Source organism: Rhinopithecus bieti, unplaced genomic scaffold (assembly GCF_001698545.2).
Source record: "Rhinopithecus bieti isolate Rb0 unplaced genomic scaffold, ASM169854v2 scaffold_14937, whole genome shotgun sequence".
NCBI classification, from domain to species: Eukaryota; Metazoa; Chordata; class Mammalia; order Primates; family Cercopithecidae; genus Rhinopithecus; species Rhinopithecus bieti.
The window spans coordinates 152,923-164,626 of NW_016808492.1; the positions used below are offsets into that span (position 1 = coordinate 152,923).

At 37.5% G+C, this 11,704-nt stretch overlaps 1 protein-coding gene across 2 annotated transcripts in view; it reads left to right on the plus strand.

Annotated features, from left to right (window-relative positions):
- The first annotated feature begins 2,148 nt into the window (after positions 1-2,148).
- The window catches only part of MANEA (mannosidase endo-alpha), a 31,301-nt gene continuing 21,745 nt past the window's right edge, over positions 2,149-11,704 (plus strand). The window contains exons 1-2 of one of the 2 annotated variants that reach the window (XM_017886777.1): positions 2,149-2,291; positions 10,218-10,799. In XM_017886777.1, the coding sequence (XP_017742266.1) occupies positions 10,256-10,799 (544 nt within the window). In that variant the 5' untranslated portion in view covers positions 2,149-2,291; positions 10,218-10,255. The remainder of the gene's footprint in view (positions 2,292-10,217; positions 10,800-11,704) is intronic. The other variant, XM_017886778.1, reaches the window with a different exon arrangement.

Below are 11,704 nucleotides of genomic sequence, written 5' to 3' on the forward strand. Positions count from 1 at the left end.
AAAAAAAAAAAAAAAAAAAAAACAAAGAGAGGAATGGGACAAGAATGCCATTACTACTTCCATTAAACATTGCACTGGATGCTCTGTTAATAAATAAAAGAAAAAACTGAATAAGTGGTTTAAAAAGAGAAAGAAGGAAACCATTATTCTTACTTACAAATGATATGATTACCTATATAGGTCATCCAAAGATGTAACAAGGAAATAAAGCAAGCAATCAAAAAAATTCAGCAAAGCTTCTGGAGATGGTACCAATATATTGAAATTGATGCTCTTTTAATACAATGTGACTGAACAATTAGCAAGCAAATAGAGTTTAAAGACAGAGATCTCTAATTTTAGTAATAAAACTAGGAGGCAATATAATGAAAGATATTCAATAAATTACAAAGCATAGTAGCACATAAAGTACTTGAATAAAATAAATATACCATGTTCATAGATAAGACATGTCACTAAAATAATATTTAAATTCAATTCTTAAGTTGAATAAAATGCCCAATTAAAATCCAGTTTTTAAAAATGGATCTTGGCTGGCTCATCCTGAAATTTAAATGAAAGAGTAAAGAGTCAAGTATAGTTAAAGCAATTTTAGAGAAGAATCATTAGGAGGAGGGGCTTGCAAAATGTTTTAATACATAGAGTTGAGTGCATGGGTGTTCATTATGTTATTATTTGTCCTTTTCTGTGTCTAAAATTGTTACAATTAAACTTTTAAACTTGTAGAAGAAAGAATAGTTTCTGATCTTATATTGGGAAGAATCTTGTAAGCAAGAAAGCAAAACGCACAAAATTAAAATGTAAAATATTAGTAAATTCAAAAAGCTGTATACTGAAGTATACAGCTTTTGACAATCAAGAAACATCATAAGAACTGGACAGTCCATAAACTAAGAGAAGACATTTGAAACACATGTAACTTACAAGAGAGAATTAAACTAGAAAAACTAAATATTATCTACAAAATAATTTTCAAAAGCAAGCAATTTAATAAAAAATGAGACAAAATTAAGAACAGGCTTTTAAAAAAGGGCAAATGCAAATTAAAAGAGCAATCAGATGCTCTTGCCAGCAAAAACTTAAAAGTCTAACAATAGCAGAAGGACAACGATGTGCCAGTCTAGTTAATGGGAAACGGACTTGTATATAGACGAATCTCAAAGCCTCTCAAAATCTAAATGGGTAGTGAAAAAAGGGGAAAAATGAAGAATGATTCACATATAAAATATAAAACTAGGAAAAAAGTATTTTTAGGGAATCGTACATATGTAACTATTTTCAGAAATGCAACGGAATAAGCAATATAAAAATCATCATAACGGTGAATGGAAGGAAGGAGATGCTTTTAGAGAGGACTTTCTAGAAGGCTTCAAAAATATTGGTATTTTTTTTCTTAAGCTCTGTAGTGAGTACCTGGGCATTTTTCATTCTTCTTCTTTAAGATATGCATATGAGATATACTCATATGTATATTTCCGAATTAAAATGGGCGTAAAAGTATTTTAAGGAGAGCTCTTATAAAACGGTTCACATCAGCAAGTTCTAGCTTGAATAAGGATTTCCTGTTACTATGCAAGCAAATAAAAGCATTTTCTTGTTTTCTGAAGCGAATGTAAGACGGAAACCTTCAGTTGTAATCCTATTTCAAAAGTTCTTGTTCTTTACATTTGACTTATCAATTATTTCTAGTATTTCAGTACAGATGTGACTTTATAGAATACATTCGCAAATTAAAAACGCCATCTGCATCTGCCTACCTTGGGTTTCCAAGTAAAGTTCTGTTTTTCAAAAAATCAAAACAGTTCCTCAACTTAGAAAGTTTGAAAACCAGTATACTCGGGTTACAAGCAACTTGTGAATGTTTCACATAAAAACAAACAAAAATGTGTCCTCTGTAATACAGTTACAGCCGCCCAACTGAGCCTCAGAAGACCGTTTTTAAGGGCAGTGAGTTCTACTTGCAGAAATAGGACGGGAGTGCATCTACACGTCTTTCCCCTCTTACAGAAAGCCCCGAAAGGCAGTCTTCTCTTCCGCGCCGCTCCCGCCCTAGGCCTCTTAGACCGGCTACTGGAGGCTCCGGGAGGACCCCCCCCCCGCCAGCCCCGCCCGCTGCGTGACCCCGCCCCTGCCCGTCCCGCCCCTGAAAGCTCCCGGAACGCTCTGCGCGCGCCTTGGGGGAGGAAGGGCTGCCTGGGCTCGCGGCGCGGCGCGGCTGCAGTCTGCTTTCTGTTCGGGTCTCAACCTCTCCTCTGGCCGAGTCCCCGCAGGAAGCGGATTACCGGACGCTGGTGAGTAGCTGCAGGATTCGGACCCCGTGGAGGCGGCGGCGGTGGCGGCAGGGGCACGAGGTCCACCGCGGACGCCTGCGCTCTCGCCCGCCAACCAATCTGGTGGCGGCTTTCCTCCTGGCGTCCTTTGACCCGGCGCCCCTCTGGCAGGCAGCTGGTGGCGCCGAGCGGCGAGTCTGTAGCCCCCAGGCCCCCCATTAACCTACGCTGTCACTCTTACGCCTGTATTAGTCTGCGTTAGTTCTACTGCCTTTTACACTGCTTTATCCCCACCCCACCGGCCTCGTCGCCGCCTCCTCTTTGAAACGGAACCTCCTGTTGCCTCGGTTTTTCCTCGTCTCCCAGACAAGTTGGAAATTTCGGGACGGATGAAAGCCTTTTTTCAGCACCTTCTCTTGTTCCCCAAGACTGCCCCTGAGCCTTGAGCCGACCAGGAGGGTGGAAGGACCGAGGCCTGCTGGGCTCAGGGTGCAGCGGAAAGGTTGCTGTCGCCTGTTTCAGCGCCTCTGGACATCGGGAGGAGACCGCCGGATGGCCAGGCCGCTGGAGATGGTTTTTCAATTCACCTGTTAACGTGTTTGGCACTGTCATCTTAGACTCTTACCCTTTGCTGAGTCTGGGGATACAACAATGCTGGATTAGTGTTTTGGTGTTCCTTTTCCAAAGAAGCAACTTGAAGTACAGGCAGTTGTAACTGTTTGGTTTTGTTGTTGCAAGACCCTACGGATAAGTGTTAAACATGAAAATGTGGAAGTGCTATAAAACAACAAGGGGGGGTTAATGTTGATTATGAACTTGAAAATAAGAAAAATGGGACTGAAATAGGCTCTTCACGTTAAAGTATTGGGGCAGTAGTTTGAAAAAATATATAAAGTAAAACCTAGATATTGGTGATACTGTGTCACGTTGTTTGCAAATCACTTTCATGACAATACATCTATTTCAGGTGTATCACACCTGAAAAAAGCAAGAGTGCTGTGAATTTGTGGATTTCCAGGCTCAATGCAAAAAAACACCCCCCAAAACAAAAAATCACAACAATGGAAACACCATTTCCAGAGCTGTTGCTGTTATTTGTGTGATGAATAGTGAATGTATGATCAGAAAATAGAATAAGCTGTCTTTAGTTTTAAGTTTGGGCTACAGTTTATGGAGTAAGTAACAGTTAATCATTGTTTATTAAGTACATAATCCTTAATTGAAAACATAACCATATAGCAGCAGCTTTCATCTTATGTCACAAAAATAACTGTGGTGTATCCTCTAAATTTGATTTATCTAATACCTTGAAGGAAGGCAGAATAGCATAGACAAGAACTTGAGTTCTTGAGCCAGACTTGATCTGCTCCTTGCTAGGTGATTAACCTTAGATTGGTTGCTTGGCCATTTGCTGACCGAAAGATTTTTGAAAAAGTTACCAACTGCTCAGTTTCATCATCTGTAAAATGAAGTTAAAAGAAATTCTACTTCATAGGTTGTTGTGAAGATTAGAAAGGAAGAATGAATCTAAACCTAACTGAATTTCTGTTAACCAGAGGGTACAAGTGTTTACAATAAAACTGACCTGGGCAAGGATTGATTTGGAAACTGATTTTGAAAGTTCCAGATGTGTCTTCTACTATTGAGTTATATTTATCTCCGGTGGCTTCATACAAAATAAAATTAGATTAAGAGAAAAAATATTATATTTTTTAAAAGACCAAATCCTGTGTATTTAATTTAGTTCATAAAATTAAAAGGGCAGTCCCTTTTGGATTTTCTGAGTTGCATGTAAGCCAATACTTTTGAGTAGTACTTCTGCCACCCTGCCCTTCTCAATCCTCTTGGGGTCTCTTAGCTAGCCTGGATATGTTCAATAAATTTTTTATTAGACATCCTAAAGCCTTCAAGTCACATTTTAAGTTAAAAGCAAAACCTCAAAAATAGAAGCTATAGGTTCAAAGACCTATTGTGTATGAGTAATGTGAAACAGCCTTTTTGAGGAGAAAACGAATTTTCAGTAGCAATACTTTTGAGTAGTCCTGATTTGGACATTATCTTGCTTAACTTGTAATTTTTTCCATGGTGGACTTATAAAACTTTTCTTTTATTGAAGCTAAATTAGTTCCTCACCCTTTCGTGGCAGATAGATTTTTAGGCATCTCAAGGGTCGTTGTGGGTTTTGCCGTGTTGAAGAGATTTTTTTCATTTCAAATTGGATTTTTAAATTATTGGATTCTTTTATGATTCTTTTATAATATGTTTCAGTATACACTGTAAACTTATCAGGTGTGGTATATGGTGCGTAGTCCTTATATACACACAGGCGCTATATATACATATATACACACAGCATATATAGCACACACATATATTCTGGGCCAAATACCAATGAAAACTAAGAGCCAGCAATTACTTTTTTAAGCTGACACTTAACCTAAATGTGAAGATATGTTATACTCTACTAGAATTGAGATAAGACTCTTTGCTGAAAACTTAAAGAGCATCTAGTAGGGAGTATTAAATTAATGCACGGGCATGATATAATACACAGAAATGACGATTTTAAAAGTAAATACTGTTAACAGTGAATATATACTGGGGGTTGAGGAGTAAGTCTTTCCACTGTGGAATGCAGGAGAGGTGTCAGAAGAGGCGCATTTCAACGTTGAGCTTGAAGAGTGATGGTATTTCAGTAGTTGGTCATAGCGAGAATGAGGCACTTAGAATAAAATGTGTTCTTTTTAATTAATTGGCTTCCCAGACACCGCATCTTTATCATGCATCATAAAAATTGCTCTTTTTATTTAGTTCTTATACTAAGCGCACATGATCTGAGAGTTTTACATTTTTTTTTTTTTTTTTTTTTTGAGAGCGGAGTCTCCATCTGTCACCCAGGCTGGAGTGCAGTGGCGCAGATCTCAGCTCACTGCAGATCCGCCTCCCCGGGTTCCGGCGGCATTGCTCCTGTCTCGCCTCCCGGTAGCTGGGACTACAGGCGCGCGCGCACGTCGCCAGGCCTAGTTTTTTTTTGTAGTTTTTAGTTAGAGACGGGGTTTCCGGCGTGTTAGGCCAGGATGGTCTGGCTCTCCTGACTCGTTGATCCGCGCGTACTCGGCCTCCCAAGTGCTGGGATTGCAGGGGCTGAGCCACCGCGCCCGGCCTGAGTTTTTACAATATTCTAATTTCATCCTCAACAAAATCTATGATGGAAGTAATGGGAGCTCATTTTATGGTGACGGAAAGGAACTCAGAAAGATCAGGTCGTTTTTGTAGGTCAGATCACTACAAAATGGCATAGGCTGGAATTTGAACTCAGGGGCATGTTGAAGGCACAGAGCTCACTTTTAAATCTCGTGGCCCATCTGTGTTTATTTAGGGTTGGATGACTTAATTGGAATTTGGAGGTGAGCCAGAGCAGTAGGTTTCTCTTAACATTGAAGCTTGTGTGTCTCTATAATGATGTGATAAACACACAATTTTATTGATGAATGAAGTAATGTAAATGAGAGACAGGGATCAGCTTATAGAATTAGGGCGTTTATGGTCGAGAGAGGGAGAGAGAGAGAAAAAAAACGGCTTCATAAATGGCCATTTTTATGCTTTGTTTCATGTGTAGATCTAGGAAATGACCTAAGAAATTTTTTTATTTGCGCTTTTTTTCCTGTATTTCTAACTTTTTGCTTTTTTTAAATTCATTAGTGTTTACTGTTTGATAAATATTACTGTTTGCATTATCTTGCATGTTGCACAGGAGCAGATTTTATCAGTAGGCAAACAGATAGCCTTCTTTTTTTTTTTTTTGTTTTTTGAGACGGAGTCTCGCTCTGTTGCCCAGGCTGGAGTGCAGTGGGCGGGATCTCAGCTCACTGGCAAGCTCCCGCCTCCCGGGTATCGCCATTCTCCTGCCTCAGCTCCCGAGTAGCTGGGACTGGAAAATCGGCGCCGCCACCTCGCCCGGCTAGTTTTTTATACTTTTTTAGTGGACGGGGTTTTCACCGGGTTAGCCGGATGGTCTGCGATCTCTGACCGTTGTGATGCCGCCTGTCCTCGGCACCTCTCCAAGTGCTGGGTTACAGGTTGAGCACCGCGCCCGGCCAGATACCTTCTTTTTAAAGAAAAAGCTAAATGACTTACCCAGGATCACACAACTAAGCGTGACTGATTTGAATTTACATCTTCAGATTTATTATATGTCTTGATCTTTCATGCATCTCGCCATTCAGCTGAAGTCAACATTTCAAAAATCAATGCCTCACTAATTTCTAAATCTGTTAGTTATTTCTCCTGTCTCTGTAACTCTTCCAACATTCATTACCATTGTTTTTTTCCTTATAGAATACCTATCCAGACTGTTTCCTTAGGAAGTGTTATGTTCTACTTTTAGAAAATAGTAAGAAAATCACTGTTGTATCACCCAGACATAAGTATTTTACATGTTTAAGTATATTTCCTTCTGTGTGTATCTTCAATACAGTTGATATAATATTATATCATAATAGTTGATATAATATTACATCCAAAATATTATTTTTGCTTCATGTCTCATCAAAATTCTCCCTTTCTTTAATCAAAGGGAAATATTTGTTGTGATGTCAATAATTTGAAAATTTCAGACAACAAATTACAGTGGCATGCCAAAATGGTTGTATCATCCTTTTATACCTATTAGTGCAACAGGACTGCCACAACTCACATGTAGAAATTTCACTTCCTAGAGTCATGGAGTTGAGGGTTTAAAAGACCTTATGACTTAGCCCTTTCCAGAAATAAGCAGGTATGTTAACAGCTCACATCCTTCAGTTTACTGCTGGGATAAATAGCACAAACTATTTCTGTATACTTTTCCTGCACATTCACCAAATGGTAATATTTTACCACATTTGCTTAACATTATACACACTCTCACACACACACACGCACACACGCCCTTACTTACTATATGTTGCATTGTATGTAAGCATACATTATATATAGTGTATGTATGTGGTGTGCATATATGTATGAATATATGTGTATTTATGTGTATGTGTATGTGTGTATCCTCTCTTTAATATATTGTCTGATGTTTCCTTGTGATTAGATCTGGCTTAATTTTTTTTTTTTTTTTTTTTTTTTTTTGAGATGAAGTCTCGCTCTGTTGCCCAGGCTGGAATGCAGTGGCGCGATCTCTGCTCACTGCCAACTCTGCCTGGCCCGGCCCAGTGACTCATGCCTGTAATCCCAGTTCTTTGGGAGGCGGAGGCGGGCGGATCATGAGGTCAGGAGATTGAGACCATCCTGGCTAACACTGTGAAACCCCGTCTCTACTAAAAAACATACAAAAAAATTAGCTGGGCATGGTGGCTGATGCCTGTAGTTCTAGCTACTCGGGAGGCTGAGGCAGGATCTGGATTAATTTTTAACAGGAATGTCACAGCAGTGATTCTGTGTTTTTCTCAGTACAGCTTCTCTGGAGACTAATGGTCATACTTATTTATTCAAAATTAAATGATAATGTCAATTTTGATCACTAGTTTAAATTGGTGTTTTGGTAGGTTTTCCACTGTTATTATGTCCCCATTTGTAATTAATTAGATACCTTCTGGAGGAACGTTTTACCAGTATGTATATAGTTATTAAAACAAAATCTCCAGACTTGTCTACCTATTCCTTTACTGAAAGTTCATTTACATAGCTTTTTATTAGAGAGGGAGGGAACTGATGTGATGGAATGCAGGGATGTGGAAGAGTTAGGATACCAGGTAAAGTGTCAGAAAAGATGTAGTAATTAATATTGTTTCCCAAGAGTTTTATGAATTTAAATACATTTAATTACATATATAATCATACATATTTATATTATATGTAAATATATGACGTGTCCACATATAACAAAATGCATAATATGTAAATACACGTATATATACATGCATGTGTACACATACACATACGCATGTTTATGTAGCTGCGTGCCTTGATATATATGCATGGTATAGGTATCATATACAGTATACATATATACACATATATAATGTATATATGTACACACACCATATTTGCTTAAAGTTTGAAACTGACAAAATACAATTAACTTTAGGCAGATATGCTTGTGTGGTGGGAAAACTATAAAGAAAGAAGAGGTGTAATAGAAAACACAAAAGTCAAGCAGTTGCCCTTAGGCAGGGAGAAGGGCAGGACTGGTGATTCACAGGAAACACAAGAAGTAGAAAAGAGCTTTTAAGCTGGCAGATTTCTTTTTGAATGTTTGCTTTATATGTTTTAAACTAGACATATGTCTTAAACTAGACATATGTCCTAAGCTAGACATATGTCTTTTATACTATTCTTTTATATTGTTCTTTATATTATTCACTATTCACAATTAAACAGGATTGACCTTAAGATTTTAGCTGTTAAATAAATACACTTGGTTACTTTGGTGTTTCTTAAATACACGTAGAATAGAAGCAGCAGTTTGTAGGAAGTTTCACTTGTCTGTCTTTTCTATTGGAGTTAGTCTATTCTAACTTAATTCTCTAGAATAACAGCACCATGATGTATCATAGAACTCATATTTTGTAAAGCAATCAGTGTCAGCATTGTGCCAAATAACTTTCTAATAAGAAATTTGTATATAAAAAGACTTGAATACTTCATTCGTATGATGTATATGTACCTATATACATATACTCATACATATATATACACACACAACAATAGTGTCTTTTCTTAATTAGCCAAGAAGCACTGCATTAATATATGTCCATAAACATACTTACTAAAACAAAAACACATATAGCATTTACTAAAACAAAAGCACATATACCATTTCAGAAGTTATAAATTACTTTTTATAACCTCTGTTCAGTAAGATTTGCAGAGTCATAAATTAATTTTATTTTTGGAGACGATTTCTTGCTCTGTCACCCATGCTGGAGTGTGGTGGCACAGTCATGGCTCACTGCAGCCTTGACTTCCTGGGCTCAAGCAATCCACCCCTCTCAGGCTTATGAGTAGCTGGGGAAATATAGGCACACACCGCCATGCCCAGCCAATTTTTAAAAAAAACTTTGTGGGGATCAAGTCTCCCTGTGGTTGTCCAGGCTGGTCTCCAACTCCTGAACTCAAGTGATTCTCCTGCCTCAGCCTCCCAAAGTGCTGGGATTACAGGCATGAGCCACCATGCCCAGCCTACTGAATTTTTTTTTTAAATTGGGAATATCTTGTGATTATTCTTTTTTTCTCTACTGTCATTTAAAAATTTTTGTCCGATTCTATTTCACTTCAAAATGTTATTCCAAATTTGTAATTTTTGCCTTTTATGAAATTGTTATCTTAGTTAAAAAAGTTTTGGAAAATCTGTTTAATGACTGGGATTTTATATACTCATAAGTATTTCCTTTTTATTAACTATGATTTGTAAATGTTACACTTAGATTTAGAAAATTTTGGTTCAGGCGAGGGGTGTGGTGATGCATACCTGTAATCCCAGTAATGTGGGAGGCTCAGACAGGAGGATTGCTTGAACCCAAGAGTTCAAGACCAGCCTGGTCAACATAGACCTGGTCTCTACAATAAATAAATAAATGATTTTTAAAAATAAAATTTTAGTTCATATACATAGAATGTTCCCTTCCTACATTCAGTATACATATAATCTGTTCAAGTAATGAAAAACATACTTTAATTTCATAAATACAATTTCCTAAAGGTTCGTCTGACTAAATGTAACTGGCATGTACATGGTGATATAGCCAAATGAATATTGCCATTCTAGCCATAGACCCTTACTGTAGACATTTATACATGATGATATAATTAATATCTTCACTTTCTTAATTTCACCAATATATGATGAAATCAGTATTAATCAATGTAATGAAATTTATGGATTTTAGTTTTCATGTTGAATACATTGGAAAATAATGTTGATAACACTAATTATCTTTTTTTAATAAATTGCAGCAAAACACTTACGATTTTGGAGTTTAAAGTATGTCATCATGGCAAAGTTTCGGAGAAGGACTTGCATCATTTTGGCACTTTTTATTCTGTTTATTTTCTCTCTGATGATGGGTTTAAAAATGCTGAGACCAAATACAGCTACTTTTGGAGCTCCTTTTGGACTTGACCTTCTTCCAGAAGTTCATCAACGAACTATTCATTTGGGGAAAAGTTTTGATTTCCGAAAGAGTGACAGAATCAACAGTGAAACAAATACCAAGAATTTAAAAAGTGTTGAAATCACTATGAAACCTTCCAAAGCCCCTGAACTTAACTTGGAAGAACTACCACCTCTGAATAATTATCTACATGTATTTTATTACAGTTGGTATGGAAATCCACAATTCGATGGTAAATATATACATTGGAATCATCCAGTGTTGGAGCACTGGGACCCTAGAATAGCCAAGAATTATCCACAAGGGAGACACAACCCTCCAGATGACATTGGCTCCAGCTTTTATCCTGAATTGGGAAGTTACAGTTCTCGGGATCCTTCTGTTATAGAAACTCACATGAGACAAATGCGCTCAGCTTCAATTGGTAATTATTCTGTATATATGTATGTGTGTGTTTGTGTCTGCATATAGGCATATAAATAATTTTTTGTGTAACTTTAAATTACTAGTCAATTTTCACATTATTATTATATTGTTAAGCTCATACCTCCAAATTAAACTGTATGTATGATTTTAAACATCCAGGAAACCACCTTTGAACACTGCCCTTAGTGTATATTGTTTAATTTTTAAATTTTGGAGCATTTCTAGATATATTGTTGATTTCTAATTTAATTCACTTTCTCAATTGTATTAAATTATGATTTTCATAAAATACAATGAATTTCCCACTTTAAGTTTACAGCTTATTGATATTACTCAAAAGTATATACCTGTTTGAATACCACCCCAATCAAGAAGTAAAATATTTCTATAGCCCAAAACGTTTCATCATAATTCCTTTATGCAGGCCCACCTTCTCCCCTACCGCTGAAAACTGTATACATATCAGCTGGATCTAATTTCTATGAGATCTGATTTCTATCAGACCTGATTTCTATCATTGGAAAATAGTTGTGAGTGTTCTCTTACTTTGTGAAAATAGAATCATTCAGCATTTATATGTATGTCTTTTGCTCAGCACAGTATTTTGAAATGTACTTAACTATATCAATAGCTTCATCTTTTTTTTTTTTTTTTTTTTTTGAGACGGAGACTCGCTCTGTCGCCCAAGCTGGAGTGCAGTGGCGCAATCTCGGCTCACTGCAAGCTCCGCTTCCCGGATTCACGCCATTCTCCTGCCTCAGCCTCCTGAGTAGCTGGGACTACAGGCACCCGCCACAGCGCCCGGCTAATTTTTTGTTTTTTTGTTTTTTGTTTTTTGTTTTTTTTGAGACGGAGTCTCGCTCTGTCGCCCAGGCTGGAGTGCAGTGGCCGGATCTCAGCTCA